General features: G+C 42.6%; 1 protein-coding gene across 3 annotated transcripts; it reads right to left on the bottom strand.

Annotated features, from left to right (window-relative positions):
• Positions 1–892: 892 nt before the first annotated feature.
• On the bottom strand, positions 893–25,737 carry LOC308516723 (guanylate-binding protein 1-like). Of its 3 annotated transcripts, XM_081087783.1 has the most exons (12): positions 25,080–25,737; positions 22,806–22,921; positions 18,584–18,792; positions 16,857–16,984; positions 15,595–15,704; positions 15,150–15,346; positions 13,821–14,063; positions 12,029–12,309; positions 3,924–4,136; positions 3,440–3,542; positions 3,006–3,199; positions 893–1,930 (listed from the first exon to the last, which is right to left on the bottom strand). In XM_081087783.1, the coding sequence occupies exons 3-12, from the start codon at positions 18,771–18,773 to the stop codon at positions 1,814–1,816; spliced, it is 1,776 nt and encodes a 591-aa protein (XP_080943909.1). In that variant the 5' UTR covers positions 18,774–18,792; positions 22,806–22,921; positions 25,080–25,737; the 3' UTR covers positions 893–1,813. The 3 variants fall into 3 exon arrangements, with proteins under 3 accessions (XP_080943909.1, XP_080943908.1, XP_080943910.1); XM_081087782.1 differs by lacking the exon at positions 25,080–25,737 and having other exon boundaries at positions 22,806–24,157; XM_081087784.1 differs by lacking the exons at positions 16,857–16,984; positions 25,080–25,737 and having other exon boundaries at positions 22,806–23,364.

Raw genomic sequence — 25,737 nt, 5'->3', positions numbered from 1 at the left:
AAGGAGCCATCTCAGATATATTGGGGTAGAGGGATTAGAGAAACTCCTTCCTAAATCAGAAATCCTCTCCACTCAATTTCTTGGGCATTAGTTTTCTGTATTATTTAATCTCTGTCTTCACCACTAGACTATGAGCTCCTTAAGAGAAGAACTACAACTCTATTCCCACTCCTTGGCAGAATGTGATAGGTATTCAACCAAAGTTTTTTGAATGAATGATCCCTGTAGCCTAAGCAATGGCTGCTTTTCATGAAGCCACACCTAACTCCCTGGGGACTCTGTTTTGAACATAGTTTTGGGGGAAAAAACTCTGAGTAAGTTTTCCTGTCTTGTGTTCTATGAAATCCTGTCTGTTAAAGAACTCATGGTGAGTGGGAAGGGTAGAGTGTGTCTGTGTGTGTGCATGTGTGTGTGCATGTGTGTGTGTGTGTGTGTGTGTGTAGTAGTCATATTATGTGGCACTGAGTTCTGAGCCATATTTTTTCCTCTTTCTTTTTGGATAAAAACCTAACACACCATGGATATACATATTTAATTTACCTTTACTGTTGACTAGAGGCCTGATGCAAGAAAATCCGTGCGCTTGGGGGGTCCCTCAGCCCAGCCCGCGTCCTCTTGCAGACTAGGAGCCCTCGGGGGATATCCAACTGATGGCTTAGGCCTGCTCCCCCATGGAATGGGCCTGAGCCATAGTCTGGCCTCCCTTACGGGCCGATCGGGGCATGGTGCTGGGAGTGGCCAGCCTCACCCCCCCCATTGCCCCCCGCCACCACCGCCCCCTGCCCATCTCCCCACAATCGCTGTCCCCTCCCTCTGCCCACTGGCACTTGCCTTGGCTGGCCTGGTGCTGCCTGCTCGCCAGCCCTGCCCCACACCAACTGGTCGTTCTGGTCGATTTGCATATTAGGCTTTTATTATATAGAATAGTATTACAGCTATCCCTCCGTTTTCCCATTGACCCCCTCCATACCACCTCTGCCCCCCACAATTGCCATATTTTTAGTGCTCAGGGAAACGTAACAAATACTAGGCATATGCTTTTGACAGGGATAGCTCTAATAATAAGGGTCTTGAACCTTCTTCTCTACAATGAGTAAAAGGAACATCACAAAAACAACAGGGGAGTTGGAATCTAAGGAAATTCATACATCATGATCGATCCCATAATCTCTTGGTCTTAGAATGTTTTTCAGCATAGAAGATTGTGTGCATGTTTAGTTATATTTCTACAGAAGTATTGCATCTTTTTTTTTAAAAAAAAAAAAAAAAACAACAGCTATTGTAAGTGGTATTGTTTTTTAATTTTTGGTTTGCAATAGTCCATTGCTTTTATATGAAAATACAGTTGAAAGTGGATTTTTCTGAATTGACCTTGAATCTTATGACCTTGTTAAACTCACGTATTTGTCCCAAGAGTTTTTGTTGTTGCTGTTTTTTGTTTTTGTTGCAGATTCCCTGGGATTTTTCTATGTGGATAATCAAAGTGTGTGAGAATAAAGGCAATTTCCTTTCTTTCTTTCTTTCTTTCTTTCTTTCTTTCTTTCTTTCTTTCTTTTGCCATATTGTAGGAAACCTTTGATTATACTGTTTAACAGGAGCTGGGAGACTGCACATCCTTGCTTTATTACTGTGTTAGGGGCAAAGCTTTCCATTTTTTATCATTAAGTGTGTTAGGTGAAGGGTTTTTTGTAGATTTCTTTTATCAGCTTAAAGAAGCTCACTTTTTCTCAAGTTGTGACATTTTTCCAGATTCTAAAACTGCTTGAGTTATGCCTTGGGTAGAGTGACCAGGGAAGCTCTTTGAATTAGGTCTTTAGATTAATGTACAAGGCTTCTTGAGTCCTGCCATGGCCTCCTTGAGATTGTCAACTACTCTCTGAAGTTGTTTGGTCTCATTTTGTAATCCTTCCTTTTTTAACTTTTCCAGTTCCTAAAAAGGGACAAATAAGAGTAAATAAAGTACAGCAGTAAGCAAATTTCAACTTCTAGCTAGTATCCACATTCTTAGTATTTAATTTCTTCTTGAAATTTTCTCTACCATAAATATTCATTATACTTTCTCTTGGACATCCTAGTTGCATGATTGCTTTTCTTGAGCTTCCTTTAGCTGAGATAGATTTTGGCTTATACCTTCTTATATAGTGATAAAATAAGTCCCATTACTTCTGCACAACATATGTGGGCAATCTTAGTCATATGGTTGTTTTCAAATCTTATCGACTCTTTTACACACACACACACACACACACACACACACACACACAACTATACTCAGACTTTTATATACATAAACATGACAGAAATAAAAAAAATTTCAAAATCTAAGGAAGTGCCTGAATCTTAGATCAGGGAATTTGATTTAAGCTTCCACAGCTTGGGGGCAAGAGTAGCAGGATATAATTAAAGACATCAAGGCCCCTAACTGTCCACACAGGATTTCTGCACATAACTCAATACACAAACTAGGAGTAGGGCATAGCAATCAGGAGTGGAAGACACAGGTGTGAGAGGCAAGGAGTCTTTCTGCTCATAAAGGTTCTCTTAGAACCAAAGTCATACCAGGTGTCACAGAAAAACAGTGATTGTAGATTCCTCTAAGTTTGAAGGAGGTTCAGATATCTTACCGATCTGTGTGACCTTATAAAAGCTCATCTTTTCTGAACCTCTGTTTCTTCTCCTAAGGTATAGGTACACAGCAATTCTTGCTCCATATAATATTAAGCAAGAGATACAGATAAGACATATTTGCAATGCCTGGAAGATAATAGCTACCATCGATTGAAGAATGTACTGATGAAGGACTGGATGTGAGATAAAGGAATATAATTTTTTTTAAATAACCCAACATAGGCAGGCTCCAATCAGGCAAACAGACAGGGATTGAAAGGTACAAGGGGGCAAGCAAGGTCCTTCCAGGTTTCGTTTTCTAACAGACACACAAAGAGGTCAGGGAGAGTGGACAGTAATCAGAAAAAGAGAAACCTCAAGGTGATGCCATTTAATACCTGAAGTTTAAGAGCCAGAACCCTCTCATGCTCTGCCATTAATTGGGCCCTCTCCTGCTCCATCTTCTGAGTCAATTGTTTCACATGTTCCTGGTAACTCTTTTCTCTCTCCTCCATCATCTGCTGATTCTTCTTTTGCATTTCCTCCAGCATTTTTGCTGTAGCCTCTGCAGATTCAGCTTTCACACGTTGCACTGCCAGGAGGAAAGGAAGAAGACAAATTCATGTGGGTGACCACCTTGCTTTTTTTTCTTTGTGAACTTACCTGCCATTGTTGCTGCTGACTGCCTATGCCCCCGTGAGACTGACTTTGGAGAGTAATAGGCATCTTTGCTCATCTGGCTCTTGTTTAAGGACCCCCCGGTTCCCCAAGCCAAATTATTTAAACTTTTAAAAGCTGTTGAGGCTATCCAGTCTCTTGACTTACTCCTCACCTTCAATCTCCTTTTCCTTTTCTGTGAGAGTCTGGTCTGTCTGTAGAATTGCATCAATCACAGACTCCTTGGAGCTCAGGTATGTCTGAAGAACTTCTTCACTCTAGGACCCAGAGAACATGGCATTAGTATTAGGAAATCACAGGAAGCACTTATTCCTATTTGACCCCCATCTTTTCCTGTAGGAATTGTTTGCTTTCCCTGGTCCTTGCGCTGGTCAAGGGGTCCCTGTCACAGGGTGGGCACTTGCTGCAGGTCGACCAAGCCTGGCACCCTATGAAGCAGAAACCTTTGTAAGAGATTGATATAAATATAGATTCAGAGTCTCTGTTCTCCGATGAGGGCTCTACTTTTGGAGCTGTGGGGTGAGGAATGAAGCCATCGTGGAGAGAGCAGATCCAAGGAAAGGAGGTGGAGGGAGACCGGGAGGAAGGGAAGTGTGGGGTTGAGGGGAGCAACAGATAGACAGATAAATTCTGGTTACCTGTATTCCCTTCCTGGGTTCCTGAAGATACTTTATCTTCAACTCATTCACAGTCTGCATTAAGAGATGATATCCTCCGGGTTTATTATAAACCCCCTGCTTTATATGTTCTTCTAAAGAATGGAAGATACGCTTAAGTAAAGCTGAGCAGCGATCCGATGATGCTTTTACATTCTCTTTACAAAAGTCATCTCTCCTTTTTTGTAGCTGGTCCTTTAATGTGAAAATAGGAAGTAGAAAGAGTACAGAGAAAAATGTTAGCTTGAGCTCAGGATTTTTGGAAAGGCTTCTCAAAAACCAGTCTGTGACCCTGTAAAAACTTACAGGCACCTCAGCAAGACCACATCCTTCCTGCTGATCCTGTCTTTCTATTGGAGACCCTTTCTCCTTGGAGGTGAAGTTCATGGCAGAGATTGCTGGCTTTATGTTAGCATTGATGCTACCTTTCTGCTGGTCATAGTGGGCCATGGCCTTTTGCACTGCAGCCAAATTCTCTCTCTGGGCCGAGGCCAGGACTGCATTCTCCATGCAGGGCAGGTCCCCACTGCTGATGGCATTGACATAGGTCAGGACTAGGTTCTCTAGTCCAACAAATACACCTTTAGAAAGAAACTTCTGCTTTTCACATTGGACCAGCGATTGCATATGGAAGAAAGGTGGCTCAATGTAAGCTTGCTCAAGATCACTAAGACTAGAGAAAGAAGATGGCGGCGATATAGGCAGACGTGTACCGGGTCGTGTCCCGGAGCAAATGGAGTGAGCAGCTGAAACTAATAACACCCACCCCGAATTGTCGAAATTGCTCAGCTGGTGAGACGGTTTGCAGCCGGGAAGGGCAGAACTCCCCTGGAAATTTAAAAAAAAAACACCAGGGATTTGGGCAGGAAAGTTTGCCAGACCTCTGAGCCCAGAGGGTCGGAGGGAGACCGCGTGGCAGACAGCCACGTCCCTTGGGACAGGCACAGCCCCTGACGGGGGAAAGGAGATCTGTGGGATTCCTGGCGCCACCGGGGGATTTGAGAGCTGGGTTCTATGATCACGGAGGACTGAGCCTAAAGGGGGCAGCCTGAAGAGCTGACCAGACCATGCAGTGCCGGTAAGAGAGGAGCATACAGAGACTCAGCCTTCCCCATTTCCGCGGCCGGTGTTTGTTTGTTTTCACTGAATCCTGTTCATGGGACATTTCGGATACAGACACTCACCTATGCTGAAGAGAGGGAGAGGGTGCGGAGGAGTGGAATCTGGGGAGAGCCTGAGGAGAGAAGGGGGGCCAGGAGAGGTGGCAGCGACTTGAGTGCTGAGACACCCCTGAGCCCAGGAATGGGGTAGCCATTCTCTCCAGAGAGTGAGACTCCTCCCCCCAGCCCCCAGGCAAGGAGCACAGCCACACCCAGATTCCACCCTGAACAAGATCAAGGATTAAAATAATCTGATCAGTCCCTGGGAGTTAACAGGGTCTGGCCTATAGAGGGATTTTCAATCCCAGCAACAACACAGAGGAGGGAACTATTAAGGAACCAACAACACAGAGGTCTGGATAGTTGACCTCTCTAAATCAGTTTTAGCTCCGATTGAGAAGCCCTATAGCCTCAGAGGCCAACCCCAGAACACTGCCACCCAGAGGCTGAGCCACAAACTGACTCTTTGCTAAACACAAAATAAGGCAGTCTGGGAAACAAATACGGCCTGCTTTAAAATAAGGACTGTGGTTTACAACACAGAGGAACAGTGTATCGCAGGGAAACTCAACACTCTCCTGAATACCTGGCAGGACTAAAGGCGAACCAGACTGAAGAATAGAAGAATCGAAGGACCTTCACTACTGCAATTTTTTTTTTCTCTTTGCACCTTTTAACTAAGAAACCAATTTTTTTTTCCTTTTTTTCCTTTTTTTTCTTCTTCTTTTTTTTTTCTTCTTTTTCCATCACCTGATTTTACCCTTTTAATACTACCTTCTTATTTTTAACCAGTATTATTACTGCTACCATTTTACCATCTTATAAAGTGCCATTTTATTTTCTCTTTATTTTATTTTGGGATTAGTGTTCTCCATTCTATTTTCATCGTTATATTATTGGTTGTTTCTAGTTTGCATCCATCTCCAGGGAGCTGTTGCTGGAATTTGATGAGATTAGTGGCGGTTCTATAGGAGTATTCTCCTCATATAAAAAGTCTCTTCCCCTCTTCCAATTCATTCTCTCTTTTCGCTCTTTTTTTTTTCTTTTCTTTTCTCACTTTTATATTCCCCCCTTCCTTTTCCCAATTTCATTTTTGCACTCCTTTTTTTGGTACCTACTTTTCTATTCTTTTTTCTAATTTTTCTTTTTCTCTTCCTTCTTCCTTATCCCCTAATTATCCTAATTTGGTTGGTCACCTTTATTTGGGGTTATTAATATCGTGAATATATTTGTGTATAATGCCTGGTACGTGGTGCCTTGTTGTGTTGTATTTTGTGCCCTTAAATCAACGCAGCAGATCTAAGCAACAGCAGCCTCCTGAGCACCACACCCTCTGCTGAGGAACAGCAGCTGTATGTGAAACCTCGCCCCACCAGCCAGAAGAGCCACCAAAGCTGTGAACAGCACCCACCAGAGGAGCTGCTGCCAACTGAACTGAAGAGCAGCTGCTACCACAACCGCCCGAAGAGCAAACACAGCCCAAGAAGTCACTGCCACCCAGGGAGCAGCCACTGAATGACTCAACGTCTAGATATGTCAGGGATATCAAACATGGGTAGACAAAGAAACCCCCAAAGGAAAGAAAAGGAGGGCTAGCCAGACAAGCAGCTAAACGATACAGAGGCATGCAACATGACAGAAAAAGAATTCAGAATAAGGGTCCTAGAGTGCATAAACCGGATGGAGGAAAAAATCGACAACCTCTGCAAGAAGCAAGAAGAAACAGATGAAAAAATCAACAACTTAAGTAAGACCCAGGAAGAAATGAAGAGTGATATAGCTGCAATAAAAAACACCATTGAAAGTATCAACAGTAGACTAGGAGAAGCGGAGGACCGAATTAGTGAATTAGAAGACAAGGAAGCAAAACACACCCAAAATGTACTGCAATTGGAGAAAAAAATGAAAAGACAGGAGGAGAGCCTAAGGGAGCTTTGGGACAACATGAAACAAAACAACATACGAATAATAGGGGTACCAGAACAACAGAAAGGTGAACAAGGATTAGAAAACCTATTTGAAGAAATAATATCAGAAAACTTCCCTGAGGTGGGGAAGAAAAAAGTCACACAAGCCCAGAGAGTCCCAAACAAGGTGAATCCAAAAAGACCCACACCAAGACACATAATTACCATGGCAAATGTTCAGGACAAAGAGAAAATCTTACAGGCTGCAAGAGAGAGACGGAAAGTCACATACAAGGGATCTCCCATTAGTTATCAAATGATTTCTCAACAGAAACACATCAGGCCAGAAAAGAATGGATGGAAATTTACAAAGTGATGCAAAGCAAAGGACTGAATCCAAGAATATTCTATCCAGCAAGGCTATCATTCAAACTTGAAGGGGAAATAAGAAGCTTCACAGACAAAAAAAGGCTAAGGGAGTTTATCACCACCAAGCCAGCAATGCAAGGAATGCTAAAGGGTCTGGTATAAAAAGAAGAAATAAAAAGCTCAGAAAGAAAACAGCCACACAAAAAAAGAAATGGCTACAAACAAGTACCTTTCAATAATAACTTTAAACGTAAACAGACTAAATGCTCCAACCAAAAGACATCGAGTGGCTGAATGGATAAAAAAAAAAACATGACCCATACATCTGCTGTCTACAAGAAACCCACCTCATTAGAAGGGACTCACACAGACTGAAAGTGAAAGGATGGAAAAATATCTTTCAGGCAAATGGAAAGGAAAAGAAAGCTGGGGTAGCAATACTTATATCGGACAAAATAGACTTCAAAGTGAAGGCCATAACAAGAGATAAGGAAGGCCACTTCATAATACTAAAGGGATCAATACAACAAGAAGTTATAACCCTGGTAAACATATATGCACCCAATGCAGGAGCACCCAAATTCATAAAAAAACTCCTGGAAGATATCAAAGGAAAGATCGACAACAATGCAATCATAGTAGGGGACTTTAATACACCACTGACAACACTGTATAAGTCCTATAGACAAACAATCAGCAAAGATACAGCAATCCTAAATGACTCACTAGATCAGATGGACTTAATAGACATCTTCAGAACACTTCACCCCAAAGCCAGGGAATATACGTTCTTCTCAAGTGCTCATGGGACATCTTCAAAAATAGACAACATATTGGGTCACAAGCAAAGTATCCCCAAATTCAAGAAGATTGAAATCATAAAAAGCATCTTCACAGACCACGATGGCATAATATTAGAAATAAACTACAATAAAAACAACCCAAAATACTCAAACACCTAGAAGCTGAATAGCATGCTATTAAATATTGATTGGGTTACCAATGAGATCAAAGAAGAAATTAAAGACGTCCTGGAAACTAATGACAATTAAAACACAATAATCCAAAACCTATGGGACACAATGAAAGCAGTCCTGAGAGGGAAGTTTATAGCTCTACAGGCCTATATCAAAAAACAAGAAACAATGGTAGTAAATCATCTAACTCTACAACTCAAAGAATTAGAAAGAGAGCAACAAGAAAACACCAGAGTGAGCAGAAGGAAGGAGATAATAAAGATTAGAGCAGAAATAAATGACATAGAGACAAAAAAAAAATACAGAAAATCAATGAAACCAAGAGCTGTTTCTTTGAAAGGATAAATAAGATTGCCAAACCTCTAGTTAGACTCACCAAGAAGCAAAGAGAGATGACCCAAATAAACAAAATCAGAAATGAAAGAGGAAAAATAACAACAGATAAGACAGAAATACAAAGGATTGTTAAAAAATACTATGGACAGCTCTACTCCAACAAACTAGACAACCTGGAGGAAATGGACAAATTCCTAGAAAAACACAACATTCCAAAACTCAATCAGGAAGAATCTAAAAATCTCAACAGGCCAATAACTATGGAAAAAATTGAAGCAGTCATCAAAAAGCTTCCATCAAACAAAAGCCCAGGACCAGATGGCTTCATAGGGGAGTTTTACCAAACATTCAAGGAAGAACTAAAACTTATCCTCCTCAGACTACTACAAAAAATTCAAGAGGAAGGAACACTTCCAAGCTCATTCTATGAAGCCAGCATCACCCTAATACCAAAACCAGGTAAAGACAACACAATCAAAGAGAATTACAGGCCAATATCCCTCATGAACATAGATGCCAAAATCCTCAACAAAATCTTAGCAAATCAGATCCAGAAGTACATCAGAAAGATCATACACCATGACCAAGTAGGATTAATCCCAGGGATGCAAGGATGGTACAATATCTGCAAATCAATAAACGTGATACATCACATAAAGAAAATGAAAGAAAAAAAACACATGGTCATATCAATTGATGCAGAAAAAGCATTTGACAAAATTCAACACCCATTTTTGATAAAAACTCTCAGTAAGGCGGGAGTAGAAGGATCATACCTCAACATAATAAAAGCCATTTATGACAGGCCCACAGCCAGCATCATACTCAATGGACAAAAACTAACACCATATCCCCTAAGAACAGGAACAAGACAGGGATGCCCCCTCTCACTACTCCTGTTCAACATAGTACTGGAAGTGTTAGCCATTGCAATTAGGCAAGAAGAAGAAAGAAAAGGCATCCAAATTGGAAAAGAGGAAGTAAAACTGTCCTTATTTGCAGACGACATGATATTATACATACAAAACCCTAGAGACTCCATCAAATAGCTACTAGACTTAATACATGAATTTGGCAATGTAGCAGGATACAAAATTAACCCCAAGAAATCTGAGGCATTTCTATACACCAATAGTGAACTTTCAGAAAGGGAGATTATAAAAACAATCCCGTTTACCATCGCACCAAAAAAATTAAGCTACCTAGGAATAAACTTAACTAAAGAGGTAAAAGACCTCTACTCAGAAAACTACAGGACGTTGAAAAAAGATATAGAGGAAGACATAAATAGATGGAAGAACATACCGTGTTCATGGATTGGTAGAATCAACATCATTAAAATGTCCATACTACCCAAAGCAATTTATAAATTCAACGCACTTCCCATTAAAATACCAACGGCATACTTCATAGATCTAGAACGAACTCTCCAAAAATTCATCTGGAATAAAAAAAGACCCCGAATAACTGCAGCAATCCTGAAAAAGAACAAAGTAGGTGGGATCTCAATACCAGATATCAAGATGTATTACAAAGCCACTGTTCTCAAAACTGCCTGGTACTGGCACAAGAATAGGCATATAGATCAATGGAATAGAATAGAGAGCCCAGAAATTGGCCCGAACCAATATGTTCATTTAATATTTGACAAAGGAGGCAAGAACATACAATGGAGCCAAGATAACCTCTTCAATAAATGGTGTTGGGAAAATTGGACAGATATATGCAAGAAAATGAAACTAGACCACCAACTTACACCATACACAAAAATAAACTCAAAATGGATAAAGGACTTAAATGTACGACAGGAAACCATAAAAATTCTAGAAGAATCCAAAGGCAACAAAATCTCAGACATATGCCGAAGCAATTTCTTCACTGATACAGCTCCTGGGACACTTGAAACTAAAGAGAAAATGAACAAATGGGACTACATCAAAATTAAAAGCTTCTGCACAGCAAAAGAAACCATCAACAAAACAACGAGAAAACCCACTGTGTGGGAAAAAATATTCGCCAATGTCATATCTGATAAGGGCCTAATATCCAAAATTTATAGGGAACTCAAACAACTTAACAAAAGGAAGATAAACAATCCAATCAAAAAATGGGCAAAGGACCTAAATAGACACCTTTCAAAAGAGGACATTCAGAAAGCCAAGAGACATATGAAAACATGCTCAAAGTCACTAATCATCTGAGAGATGCAAATCAAAACAACAATGAGGTACCATCTCACACCTGTCAGACTGGCTATCATCAACAAATCAACAAACAAGTGCTGCAGAGGATGTGGAGAAAAAGCAACACTTGTGCACTGCTGATGGGAATGCAGACTGGTGTAGCCACTATGGAAGACAGTATGGAGTTTCCTCAAAAAACTGAAAATGGAACTCCCATTTGACCCTGTGATCCCACTTCTAGGAATATATCCCAAGAAACCAGAAACACCAATCAGAAAGGATATATGCACCCCTATGTTCATAGCAGCACAATTCACCATAGCTAAGATCTGGAAACAGCCTAATTGCCCATCAGTAGATGAATGGATTAGAAAACTGTGGTACATCTACACGATGGAATACTATGCTGCTCTCAAAAGGAAGGAACTCTTACCATTTGCAACGGCATGGATGGAACTGGAGAGCATTATGCTAAGTGAAATAAGCCAGTCAATGAAGGAAAAATACCACATGATCTCACTCATTCATGGATAATAGAGACCATTATAAACTTTTGAACAATAATAGATACAGAGGCAGAGCTGCCTCAAACAGATTGTCAAACTGCAGCGGGAAGTCTGGGGAGGGTTGGGGGGCAGGAGGTAGGGGGGTAAGAGATCAACCAAAGGACTTGTATGCATGCATATAAGCATAACCAATGGACATAAGATACTGGGGGATAGGGGAGGCTAGGGGACTGTCTATTGCGGGGTTGGGGGGGGGGTGGACACATATGTAATACCCTTTGTAATACTTTAAGCAATAAAAAAAAAAGATCACTAAGACTACATCTTTCTTTGTGTTTGGCTATAATATGAAATTTGTCTGATAACAGCAAGCATGTAACTTGATGAAAAGCTTCGATTGTTACCTGCATTCATTTAATTAAATTATGAGAAATAGTATTAGTTTATGCATGAAAGGAAAAAAATATTCAAACTTTAAGTCAATCATAACAAAATTGGTTCTTCTTACAATAATAATGACAAATAGTGGTTTTTGTCATTTTGAAATCTAGTAATAATTCCTTCTCTCATGATAAGTACCCATTTTATTTTCTAGTAGTAGTTTGCTTTCTGTGACCCTAATCCATATACACATATGAAAAAAAATTACCGATAATTCATTTTGAAATACATGGTCTACATCCTTGAAGGAATTCTTCATGAAGACTTCAATGGCCTCTTTCTCACTGGCCATGTGCAGGTCCAGGAGCTCTTGGAGGGTTTCTGTGGGCAGCTGAACCTTCTTGGCCATCTGCTGGTCATAGTGGGCCATGGCCTTTTTCACTGCAGCTGAGTTCTCTATCTGGGCCAAAGCCAGGACTGCGTTCTCCATGCAGGGCAGGTCCCCACTGCTGATGGCATTGACATAGGTCAGCACCAGAGTCTCCAGCCCTACAAATAGAGAACAAAAGATAATGTTTGTTGTAGGTGAGGTGAGGAAAAAGTCCATCCTCTATAAATCTGATGATATCTCTCAACACTCTTTTGGCTCACAGAATCTGTGTCCTTAACATCACCTGGAAGTTTGCTAGAAATGCAGACTCTCAACCTCTGCTCCAGATCAACTGAATTAAATTCTTCTCTGGCGAGATCCTTGAGTTATATGGATACATATCAAACAGTGAGAACCTCTGTTGTAGGCACCATAGACCTGTGTTTATTGAGTGCATGTGTTTACCCCTAAGCACCATTAGTATAGGAAAGGTCCCTCTCATTTATGTCTCTATCATCAGTTCTGATCCGTGGTAAGCATTTATAAAATCAATATTTGTGAAACAATTAAAAAGAAGACCTCTGCCCTGGCCAGGTGTCTCTGTTGGTTAGAGCATCGTTGCATGCACCAAAAAGTTGTGGGTTTGATTCCTGGTCAGGGCACACACGTAGGTTGTGGATTCAATACCCAGTTGGGGTGCATGCAGGAGGCAATTGAGTAATGTTTCTCTCTCACATCGATGTTTCTCTCTCCCTCTCAAATTCATGGAAAAACATCCTTGGGTGAGGATTAAAAATTAGAAATAAATTTTAAAAGGAGTCCTCCATTTAATTTATTCTAGCCGAACACTGTCCAAGAGAACTTTCTGTGATGATGGTCATGTGCTATATGTGCTATCCAATATTGGAACCACTAGCCATGTAATCAGAATTGTTAATTTTCTTTAATTCTAATTAATCTACATGTAATTTTAGTTAAATGTAGGTACTACATTTGTCTAGTAGCTATTATATGGGACTAGAAGCCTAGTGAATGAAATTTGTGCACAGGGGGTGGTTGGAGGGGTGTCCCTTAGCCCAGCCTGCACCCTCTCCAACCTTGTGGGATCGGGACTAAACTGGCAGTTGGATATCCTTCTTACAATCCAGGACTGCTGGCTCCTAACTGCTTGCCTGCCTACCTGCCAGCCTGATTGCCCCCTAACCTCTCCTGTGCTGGCCTGATTGATGCTTAACTGCTCCCTTGCTAGCCTGATTGCCCGTTCCTGCCCTCCTCTGCAGTCCTGGTAACACCCAACTACCCTCCCCTGCTGGCCATCATCTGGCAGCTATCTTGTGGCAGCCATCTTTAGCACATACCTTGTGGTAAATATCTTGTGGTGGCCATATTGTGATGACATGTTGGTGGCCATCTTGTGATGATGTCACACAAGAGCATGATGTACCTACTCTTTTATTAGTACAGGTCCAGCTTATTAGGGAAATTTTAACCAATGGAGCTTTTTAATTTGTCTTTTCTATCTTTTCTCATCCACAAAATCTGGTTAATAAAGTCTGTTAGAAATGTTGTGTCATCTGGAATATACCATAGTAATAGTAGATTTGCACTTTTTAGAGATGAAACTAGGTGGATGCTAGTCCACCTTTCTTTAGTCTTGACAGTGAGAGTAATGACCGGGAAGTGGACTCACCAGGTCCATTGACCTGGATGCCTCCTGAAAGAGTTTTGACTTTGGAATTGCTAAAGATGTAGGAACAGAAATCAGCAGCTTCTTCCACGAATTCGGGTTCCAGCTCATCATCATGAATTGTCTCCAGTTGGCATAGCTTCTTCCAATGAGTGGGCTGATGAAAGATAAAGCATTTCTTCTTTGGGAAGAACTGTCGGATACAACTTCGGAGCTGGTTAAAATTTTTATCTTTAGGAGTGGTACCTGGAGAAAGATAATAAAAAATGGCTTTGCTTAATATAGGGGCTTGGAAACTTTTTATGTAAATGGTCAATTGGTAAGTATATTGAGCTTTGCAGGTCAGGTGGTTTCTTTTCCAAGTATTCAATTCTGCTATTATAGCATGAAAGCAGCCATGGACAGTCTACATAGTATTCATCCAGTAAAACCTATTTGTAGGATAGCTGGCAGGCTGCATTGGCCATCATTTGCCTGTGGGCCATAGTTTGAAAACCCCTGGCTAGTGCATTGTTAAGCTTTAACCTATTTTCTTTAAATAAATGCCCATTGTACTCCATTTTCTTTGGCTAATTACAGCATCACAAGCCCTAACCAGGGAGATAAAAATCAATCAGATAACAGTGCAGGGAAAGGTGAAAGAAACAGAAACTTTTTCTTGGAAGAGGGGGGAAGATAATTCAAAATCAAATCTATGAACTTAGATATTAAACAAGCATTAATTCTTAGAACTAGGCAGCTGAGAAGAAGTAGAAAAGTATACATGTAAAAACACTAAATCTTTACTAATAAAAGAGTAATATGCTAATTAGACCGGGAGACCTTCCCAGAGACTGGCCAGGAAGGGCACTAGAGAGCCATGAGGCCAGCAGGGGAAGGCATTTGGGAGCAATGAGGTCAGCAGGGGAGGGTAGTTGGGGGCCATAAGGCCAGCAGAGAAGGGCAGTTGGAGGCGAGTAGGCTGGCAGATGGGCATAGGGGGTGCAAGTAGGCCAGTGTGGGGGTGCATTTGGGGGCAAACAGGCCGGCATGTAGAGTGGTTAGGTGCAATCAGTAGGCAGGCAGGTGAGCGGTTAGGAGCCAGCAGTCCCAGATTGTGAGAGGGATGTCCAACTGCCAGTTTAGGCCCGATCAAACAGAGCCTAAACTGGCAGTCGAACATCCCCTGAGGGGTCCTAGATTAGAGAGCATGCAGGCCGGGCTGAGGGGCACCCCTCCACCCCTCCACACCCTGTGCATGAATTTTGTGCATCGGGCCACTAGTAGAAAAATAAAAGATGATCGTTTCTAATAGCTTGTGATTCCCAATAATCAGTTCTCAGTCCCCTTTACCTTGCTTGAGTTTAAGTGAATTCTCCAGGTACTCATCTGCTGAGATGGGTTGCCCATTTACTTCCAATTCTAGGGAAAAATCCCTCAGTGTCCACACAAAATCTGGAAAGAATCTCACAAAGTCAGCTGAATCCTCAACCCCATTTGCAGGAGGTGAAGATTTTGCCCTTATTTTATCTGTCAGCTCTGTCACATAGCTGAGTAGCAAACTAAGGAAAAATGGTGTAAAAGTACAGTGCCTCTCATCCCATATTAGGCCCACATATTCCAAACCTTTGTTTTGGCTTTGCTTCTAACCCAAGTGTTAATTCTTCCTGTCCTTGAATTATTTTTCATACTTTCTCTTTTTGCACTTGATTCGCCAGGATTCACCTTCAGGGAGCTGGTATTTAAATGCTAGTCGCCCCTCTGATTTTGATGCTGTTCTGGACCACAGAAAGGATACTGCAGTTGGTCCATGGCCTGCTGGTCTATGGTCCCCATGCTATTGTACACAAAGGTGCTGCTCAGCAGTATTGCCAGGGCAAAGATCCAGGAGTCATTTTGGTTGTCACCCTGGAAATCAGAACACATTTGGGCCAGGATTATGTTTTGTTCTCATGGCACTTTCCAGATCAGCAGTAGTAAACGGATGCTCACTTAGTGGAGTGGCTTTTTTTTTTATATTAATGTCTTATAAGAGGAAAACAAATCCAAATGAAAATGCTTGTTAGTAAGACTTATACTTTGACTAGTCTTCTGATTAGTATTCTTGGTTATACTGATTCTCACTAGGTCCTCTTATGATGATTGATAGATAATTGCAAAACAAAGAGTCCAGATTGGTGGGCACTCTAAAGCCTTCAATGTAATTTAATTTTCTCTCTGTTTTCACAGAAAAATTGACTTATGTAACAGTAATAATACTTATAGCTATTTTATCAAGTCATTATTATTCACCTAACACTTTCTGTTCTTATTAAATAGTTAAAACAACACTATGAGGCAAATATTGACCTTTTGCATTGGTTATACAGTTCTGAAAGCTGAGGTTAAAAGAAGTGAAATAATTTTCTAAGGCCACTGTGTTAATAACAGGGTTTAAATTTAAACTTCAGGTTAAGAATTCTGAACATTAATCCTTTTAAAAAATATATTTTATTGATTTTTCACAGAGAGGAAGGGAGAGAGATAGAGAGAGTCAGAAACATCAATGAGAGAGAAACATCGATCAGCTGCCTCCTGCATATCCCCCACCGGGGATGTGCCCGCAACCCAGGTACATGCCCTTAACCGGAATCGAACCCGGGACCTCTCAGTCCACAGGCTGACGCTCTATCCACTGAGCCAAACCGGTTTCGGCTAATCCTTAATTAAAGTTCTTTGAAGGATAGGACTCATGACTGATTTTGTTGGTGGTACCTTTATGCATCAGTGTTAACTGGCTTAGTTATAGACTCTTGTTAATAATTAGAATACTACCTAATGGGCACTATGCTCTTCTAGGACTCTTCCTTATATTTTCATCATTCCTGATTGCAAAACTTGGTCTCTTAGCACATAATCAGAAATGAAAAAATCACATAAGGTTTACTGTCAGCTCTTAATTGAATAAAAATTAAAATATTAATAATAAAATTTTAAAAAAAGAAAAGAAAAAGTATTAAATAGTGTAGACAATACCCAGAAGTGAAGGGATTGTCTCTAAATTGAATATTTAATGCTTACCTTCTCTACATCTCCCAGCCCTTCAGTGTCAAGCAGAACTAAAGTGTAGTTTGGTTTCTTAGGGTGACGCACACACCACATCCAGATGCCTTTGGTGTGAGACTGAACCGTATAGCCCATAGAGAAGCCTTCAGGGGGAGAGGAGAGAGAGGGAGTGGAGTTTTCATAGCATATGTGTCTTAAAATGGAGATAAACATGAACATAATCAAAGTTATGAGAAACCACATCCAGTAGCTTGGCTCGCAAGGCTCAGAGGTTGAGCATCGACCTAAGAACCAGGAGATCATGGTTCGAGTACGGGGCAGGACACATGCCCTGGTTATGGGCTCCATCCCCAGTGTGGAATGTGCAGGAGGCAGCCAATCGATGATTCTCTCTTATCACTGATGTTTCCAACACTCTTTTCCTCTGCCTTCCTCTCTTAAATCAATAAAAATACATTTTAAAAAACCCCAACTACAATCAGTATTGATTTTACAGAGAAACAGGGAAATTCCAATATCCAATACATAAAAATATCCAACACCTTTTACTATAAAAACATTAACAAAGTAGTACTGGAAGTAAACTAACTCAACGTAATAAAAGCCATATATGAAAATCCTTCAGCCAGCATCACACTCAATGGTGCAAGATAGAAAGCTTTCCTTCTACAAAATTACCCAAATGAGTTCAAAGACCTACATGTAAGAGCTAAAACTATAAAATTCATAGAAGAAAACATAGGGGGAAAGTTTCATAATATTGACTTTGGAATGATTTCTTGGATATGACACCAAAAGCATGAACAATGAAAGAAAAATAGATAAGTTGGATTCAAAATTAAAACTTTTGTGGGTCAAAGGATACTATCAACAGAGTTTCATAGGAATCCTATGGAATGGGGGAAAATATTTCTCAGTTAAGGGATTGATATCCAGAATATATAAACAAGTCCTGCAATGAAACACCAGAATACAAAAAACCCAATTACTAGTAAAAATTGAGCCAAGGACTACAATAGACATTTCCTTAAAGAAAATATGCGAATAACCAATAAACACATAACAAGATAATTAACAGCATTAGCTATCCAGTAAATACAAATCAAAAGCACAGTGATATACTATTTCACACCCATTAGGATGATCACTATCAAAAAAACAAAATAACAGCCTGGCCAGTGTGACTGGTGGTTGAGTACTGACCTATGAACCAGGAAGTCACGGTTCAATTCCCAGCCTGTGTTTGCTGTGAGCTTGATCCCCAGTGTGGGGTGTGCAGGAGGCAGACAATCAATGATTCTCTCACATTATTAATGTTTCTTTCTCTTTCTCTCTCTCTCTCTCTCTCCCTGTCTGAAATCAATAAAGACAGACAAACAACAACAAAAACCACCATACACACAACAAAATTAAAGGTATTGGCAAGAATGTGGAGAAATTAGAATACTGGAAAATGGTAGAGTTGCTGTGGGACATGATGTGGCGATTCTTTAAAAAATTAAACATAGAATTCTAGGAAAAGAATAAAAATTATGCTTATAAAAGGGAAATTAAGGAAAGTGGGAAGAGACAGTAAGTTGACTCTTTGAGACCACAGTAAAATAAGAGCACAATGGTAGATTAAAAGCTCGCTTTCAAAAATCCTCCCCATGTCTACCTTGCTCTTCCTGTAGCACCGTACACACAGCTGGGAGTTTGGGTAGTCAGAAGGGATCTAGTAGAGCTTAGCTGGTGCCCCTCACCTTTTTTCTTCCCAGCCAGCTTGTTCATCAGGTAGGATTTGCCTGTGCGATAGCGACCCACAATGGACACCACCACAACAGGCTGTGTAATGGCAGACAGGATCTTCAAAGCTTCTGGATTAACCACTAGTTGGGTGTTAGTGTTCTCAATGAGGCACACCGGGCCTGGCATCTGGATGTGTGAGGCCATGTCCAGGGTGTCTCCTTATCTGTAAGCAAGGGGATGGGATGGATTAGAATTTCCATTCTAAGTAGATCAAGAACTTTCACCAGGTTATTTTGATCCAGAATGTAGAGTCATAAAATTCCCCAACATGGCCAAAAGTTCTGTGTCAACAGTGAGATGGATGAGGGGAAGATTTGTATTCTTTTAGCAAGTTACAGAAGTGCAATTGAAGTAGTCCATTAAAAAAAAAATTGGTATGACAAGGACATCAACATTTAACCACTTTCATGAACAAAATTTTTAATTTACCATAGAAAACTTCCTTTTAGATTGTCATTAAAATTTTCAGACGAGAACCTGACTGGTGTGACTCAGTGATTGAGCGTGGGCCTATGAACCGGGAGGTCAGGGCTCAATTCCAGGTCAGGGTACATGCCTGGATTGCAGGCTTGTCCCCAGTAGGGGATGCATAGGAGGCAGCCAATCAATGTTTCTCTCTCATTATTGATGTTACCGTCTCTCCGTCTCCCTCCTCTCTCTAAAAATCAATGAAAATATATAAAAAGATTTATTTGCTGGACATTAGTATAAAATAGAATAGGGTTTAGAGAGTAGTTTACATCCAGCCACGTGTAAGAAATTTAATATTTATTTGGTAATTAATTCTATTATGAATACCGACTTTGGGGAATAAATGTTTCATCATTAGATGTATGCTCTTTGGATGATTTTCATAGTTGTTTTTTTTGTTTGTTAATCCTCACTGGAGGATATTTTCCATTGATTTTTTGGGAGAGTGGTCGTGGGGGGGTGGGAGGTGAGACAGAGAGAGAAACATCTATGTGAAACAGACACTTGGATTGGTTGCTCCTGCACTTGCCCCCATCGCAATCATTCAATCCACCCTTCAATCCAAGGGTCGACACTCTAACTGCTGTGCAAAAACAGACAGGGCATTTTTCACAGATTTGAAATGTGTTTTTTCTACTAATTGTGCTTATTTTGCAGAAGTGAGGGTTCACAGAACTGTTTATACTGTTATTCTGGAAGCGGAACCAATATAACTGACATTTGCAAATTTTATAAAAATGTATGACTATAGGAAAAACAGGACTAGAGACCTGCCCACAGCCTTGATATGGGCTTGTGCAAGCAAGGGGCCCTATACTTCAACTTCATTAGCTTCACAAAAAATTAGCCTCCAACTAAAAGGGGGTAAGAGTGCACAACTACAAATACTGAATATTGCCAAAAACCATGTTTGTGTATACATGTGTGTGTTGTAAGGAACAAAAGACTATGAAATATGGATTAAAAGATCAGGAGGCAGATCAGGGGAGCCTAGGTTGTTCGGTGAAAATATATTTCCCATCATACACTTGTAGGCATTCTGTTTTGTTCTGTTTTTCATTAGGTTGAGTAGAAGGAGAAGCAGGAAGAAGACAGGAGGGGAGGAAACTAGGGAGAGAGAGGGAGAGGAAGAGCTGTAAGGAGAGAGAGGGAGGGTTGTCTGAGAAGCAGGTGATGAGTAAAGTTCATGCCAAGCCAAGGAATTCAGAAGCAGTTTCCAGAAAGCAAGAACAAACTTGCTTGAGAGCATAGACAGGTCAGGTATACAAAATGTCGGCTTCAGCAATGCAGGTTTCTTAAAGAGAAAGCTTTTTAGTACAGTAGTGGGGCCAAATTCTACTTGTAAGGGGTAAGAAAGAAGTTGGCCCTAAGAAATTGGATCTGGTTGATTGGAACTATTTTTTATTTTATTTTATTTTTAAAAAATTGTCATTTTAAAATTATAGTTGATAATTGATATTATATGAATTTCAGTGTACTACATAGTTGTTAGACATTTGTATACCTTAAAAGGATCTCTTCTATGGGTCTACATGTCAGCATACATAATTATAACAATATCTGAAGCCCGGTGCACCAATTTGTGCATGGGTGGGGTCCCTCAGCCTTGCAGGCAATAGGGACCAATCGGAGAGTATCGCCCAGTCCCAATTGGGGCCAATTGTGGCCAGCTCGTCCAGGTAGGGGCCTAGGAGGTTGGCTGGATTGGGGTGGAGGAGCTGCAGGAGGTTGGCTGGTTAGGGGATGGGTCATGGGAGGTTGGCTGGTTGTGGGGGGCAGGGCTGTAAGGGGTTGGCCACCCAGCCAGGGGAGGGTGAACAGGAGGTTGGTAAGCTGCAGGAGGTTGGCTGGGGAAGCACACTGACCACCAGGGGGCAGCTCCTGAATTTTGCCTCTGCCCCCTGGTGGTCATAGCATGTCATAGCAACCAGTTGTTTTACTTGTTCTGCTGTAATGGTTGCTTAGGCTTTTATTATGTGGACTACTGGCCAGGTGCATGAAGTTAGTGCACATAAAAAAAGGGGTTTAATTAGAGGAAATATTTTAATATTGCTATTTTCCCTTTCTCTATAATAGAATTGTCAGAGATGAAAGAAAATTAGTAAAATGTATATGAAAATCTTCCCTCTATCAGAGTCTGGGGCACACCACCAGACCCAGAGCCAAGTCTCCACCAATCAGCAGCACCTTAAAATGGTGTAAGAAAAAGGCCCAGCCAGCCCCACATCCATTGGGCAAGATCCAGACACGGCTGGCCCCACCCTTGTCAAAGCTGGGCGGGGGATGCAGCCTCAGGTCCCCTGGGGGCAGGAAATACATCCTCAAGTCCCCCATCAAGCCCTGCTGGGCAGGTGGAGCAGCCTCAGGTCCTCCAGCACACCCTCAGTTCCCCCGGCGTGGTGCTGGGGTGGGGAGGGTAGCATGAGATCCCTTGGCCTGTTGCCAGGGAGGAAGGCACAGCCTGAGGTCGCCCGTGAAGCCCCTTGGGGTGGGGGGGCATGGCCTGAGGTCCCTGGCCTAGCACCAGGGTGGGGACACGACCTTAGGTCCCCAGGCTTGGTGCCGGGGCGGAGGGCACACCTTGAGGTCCCCTGTCAAGCCCCATGGGGTGGGAGCCACGGCCTGATGTCCCCTGTCAAGCTCTGCCAGGCGGGGGGCACAGCCTCAGGTCCTCCTGTCAAAGCCCTGCCGGGCGGGGGGCACAGCCTCAGGTTCCCCTGTCAAGCCCTGCCGTGGGAGGGGGCACAACCTCAGGTCCCCCATCAAAGCCCTGCTGGGTGGGGGCACAGCCTCAGGTCCCCCTGTCAAGTCCTGCCGGGCGGGGGGCGCAGCCTCAGATCCGTTACGGGAATGCAGCCTCCACTGTGGGTACAGTCATCTTGTGTTACAGAAACCCTGCCTTCGCTGTGGGCACCCCCTATCTTTGTGATGGCATGATGATCAATTTGCATATTCCCTCTTTATTATATACGATTATTGACTATATTCCCTAGGTGTTACTTTACATCCCTGTGACTGTTATAACTGCCAATTTGTATTTCTTAATCCCTTCCCCATTTTCACCAGCCCCCCATCCTTCCTCACATCCGGCAACCAGAAAATGAGTTACTTTTAAGTGAGTAATCCATTTTGAAACCAAGCTCATCTATATGACTAAAATGTATGGTGTTTTTGTGAATCTTCATTTTTCACTCTGAGTTTCAGGTATTTTTTTCTTCTTTTTTAACATTGTCAGGTGGCTGTTTATGCTGCATCTCATTTTCTATGCTTCTTTCTCATGAAAATAGCATATCTGTAGCCCTTTCAGTATGTCAGCTGCAGTCAGATCAGAATTGTCCAAGTTCCATCAAGACAATGGTAATTTAACTGTGTCTACAGCCAACACAGTGTTGGCAAAGAAAAAGACAATTGAAATGCATTTCGAACTCTGAGCTTAGCCCCCTGTCTGCTGCTGCCTAATTACTCCAAGCACAGTAGTGACAGTTAGGAATGTGCTGCCACCTGATATCACCGGGATGCACCTCACTGCCTGTCCCACGTGGTCTCTGCTGCAACCTATCCTCATGCTCATTGTTCTTTGGAAAATGAACTGATCCTTATAAACCCCTCGCACCTGCCCCAACCTTACCCTGGACTCCATTCCTCAGAGTACAGTCCTTTAGAGGTAGAGAGAAAGCTGCTTTGATGAGAAAATAAAGTTCTTACCTGTTTTTTCCCCTCAGTGTAGGTTGGAGTGGATTGTTACTTCTCTGCCTTTCACTGGATGGTTGGGCTTTTATTTAAACTCCGATGTGACGTGGCTGTCCTGACCTCCTAAAGTACTTTGTTAGAAATGAATGATTTATAGGAATGTGTAACTGAAAGCATTGAGTAAAAAGCAGTGACTCAACAACCATGATAGGAACCTCTGCAAGCTATGCAAACGGGAGGGTACATGGATTTTACAGGATTTCGTAACTAGTTCATGACAGGCCAGCAGAGGACATTTGGCTCAGGCCGACTAACTAGAAATCCCAAAGGAGAAAGTGGCCGCAGCCTCATTTCATGGAACTACGTGCAGTCACCCTATCTGGCTCAACAGGAGGGAGTCCCACCGAGGGCGAGACAGCAGGCCAAAAAATAATGAAGGCATCTTACAGCCCACAGCCTCAAGGACCAGCACTAATCGGGTTGAAGGACAATGGACTCCATGTAATCAGACTAGAACACATATCCCCCAGCCTCCGCCTTTGCAGTTTTGCACATAAAATTCAACCCTGAGGACAGTGGAGACTGCGTGCTAACCTTCCCTGGTTGTGGCTCCATCCCCCCATTTCCCTCTGATAAACTTGCCTCCTCCTTGCTTGCTGTGTCAGCCTAATTCCTTGAGTGACTCTAATCTTACAGTTCAGTTTGACAAAAGCTCCATAGCTGGTTCCTGGTGCGTGTAGTTGACAAGATGTGGCTCCCTCTTCCCTCTTTCAAGCAGGGTTAGGTATGTCTCTGGGAGAGGCAGGCACCAGTATTTCTCATCCCCTCCAACATTGAGTTGCAGACACTGGAGGCTGGGGTTCCTAAACAGCACCCAGCCCCACTCACAGAGTGAAGGCTCCAGCTGATGCACAGCAGGCTGAGATTGCCTGGCCTGATCACCCTCCCTCTGGCTCACTTGTATGAAGGAGTTTCCAAGCTGGGAGAGGCAAGTGGGGAAGACCACAGGCTACCACCCCTGCTCAGGGAGGAGCAGTGGCTCAGAGATATTTGTCCAGGGAGAGAGGCAGTGCATCTCTGAAGTTCTCCCCAAAAGAACTGATATTGTTTAAAACAGTTTGGGGACATGGAGAAACTATATTGCTAGCAAATTGTCTTTAGAAAAAACACAACAGGAGATTTTCAGGAAGGAAGCAGGTGACCCCAGGTGGTAATACAAATCCATATAGAAAAACAAAGAGAACCAGTAAGGGAATTTTGTAATTATAAAAGACAGTATAAATGCAGATTCCCTCTTCTTTCTTCTCTTAACTGATTTAAGAAACAATTGTATACAACAATCTATCTATCTATCTATCTATTTATCTATCATCTATCTATCTAGCAGTAAAATGCAAATGAGGTTGAGACTCCATAATGGTCACAACCAGTTCAGGAGGAGGGCGCTGGGCTCTGAGAGAACAACATGCAGGCAAAGCCCAGAGCCTTAGAGATCAACACAGAGGGACGCCTGCTCAGAGCCTCAGATGTGGCCGGGGGCAGGCCCCCAGCAGACACACACACACACACACACACACACACACACACACACACACACACACACGGTGCCTGCTCCGAGCCTATGCAGCTGAGGTCACCTGTCAGGGCTGCAAGGGAAGAGGGAAGGCTAGCCTGCCACCTGTACCAGTGCCCATGAGGTGCTTGGGCCCCTTGGTCTGAGGGGTTTTCTCCGGGTCAGTCTCCTGGTTGCTTTTCTGGTCCCCGTCAAGACAAGGAGCCAGGGGTGGGGTGAAATGAGGCCAGGCCAATCCGGATTTTCCAATTGTTCTTGGTTTCCAATTGTTCCCAGCTGTGTGTTTGCTCCAGGGGCTGGTGGGAGGAAGTTCTCCGCACAAACAGCAGGAATGTAGAGGTGCTCTGTGGCAAAGGGGAAGGCACAGCAGCCCTGGGACAGCCTGAGGGTCTGCAGCACAGAGCACCGGGCAGGGCAGCCACCTCAGGGGCTGTCCCAGGCACCTCTCACCCCTCCAAGGGCATCGACTCTGGAGGTCACAGACGGGGAAGCAGACCCAGACAGAGTTTAGACCGGCCCAGGTCACATAAAGGCGTCCAATTCAGCACCTTCTCCACTCTTCTTCAAGTTCACAACCATTGACTGAACACTTTCTATCAAGTTCCTAGGAGGTGGTAATCCCTCACCAACTGTGGTTTTAAGAGGGTTCCCTTTTAGATGTGTACACAGCTTTACACAGCTTTCTCAAAGAGGCACTTACATGCCATACAACTCACCCACTGCTGGTACACTGTTTGATGTGTGAATTTCCACAGCAGCTCAGCCACTGACACAGACCTTGTAACAAACTTCCATCACGCTGTTTGCCCATCTGCAGTCAACCTCACTCCAGCCCCAGGAAACCACAGGTCTGCTTTCTGTCTCTGGAATTTTGTCTTTTCTAGAAATCTCCACCTTCTTTTAAAAAGAAAAAGAAAAAAAGGTAAAACAAACAAACAAACAAACACACACACACACAAAAAAAAAACACAAGAAGAACTCTGCTGTGTTCAGGCCTGGAAAGGGGAAGATGACTGAGAGCAAAAACGATGACTCTGTGAAGGGACTAGAGTGCAGGGCCTGGCCCCTCCTGCTTCAACTTCCAGATGAACAAACTCAGGGTCAGAGAGGCCTGGGGTATGGTTCAGTCTTTTCAACCCATGCCTGCATCCCAGACGCAAATGACAGTGGCAGCAGCAGTGGTACTACTCAGGGCCCAGCCTGGCCACACTGCCGCCCTGCCCAGTGGACACACACACACACACACACACACACACACACACACACACGGCACCTGCTCTGAGCCTCCGATGCCCCCAGTGGACACACACACAGACATACACACACAGACATACACACACAGACACGGGGCGCCTGCTCCAAGCCTCCACGGCA

The sequence above is a fragment of the Myotis nattereri genome, assembly GCF_964212035.1.
Source record: "Myotis nattereri genome assembly, chromosome: 3".
Taxonomy (NCBI): domain Eukaryota; kingdom Metazoa; phylum Chordata; class Mammalia; order Chiroptera; family Vespertilionidae; genus Myotis; species Myotis nattereri.
The sequence above is the reverse complement of the archived record's forward strand: the minus strand, read 5'-3'. Positions and strand labels throughout refer to the sequence as shown.

Bases quoted from the DNA above. Each gene is read 5' to 3' on its own strand.
- LOC308516723 (XM_081087783.1), bottom strand. From the start codon at position 18,773: ATGGCCTCACACATCCAGATGCCAGGCCCGGTGTGCCTCATTGAGAAC. The intron at 15,347-15,594 runs GTATCCTTTCTG...TTTGCTACTCAG, and splicing joins CAGGCCATGGACCAACTGCA to CTATGTGACAGAGCTGACAG. The intron at 14,064-15,149 runs GTAAAGGGGACT...ATCTTTCTCCAG, and splicing joins TTCACTTAAACTCAAGCAAG to GTACCACTCCTAAAGATAAA.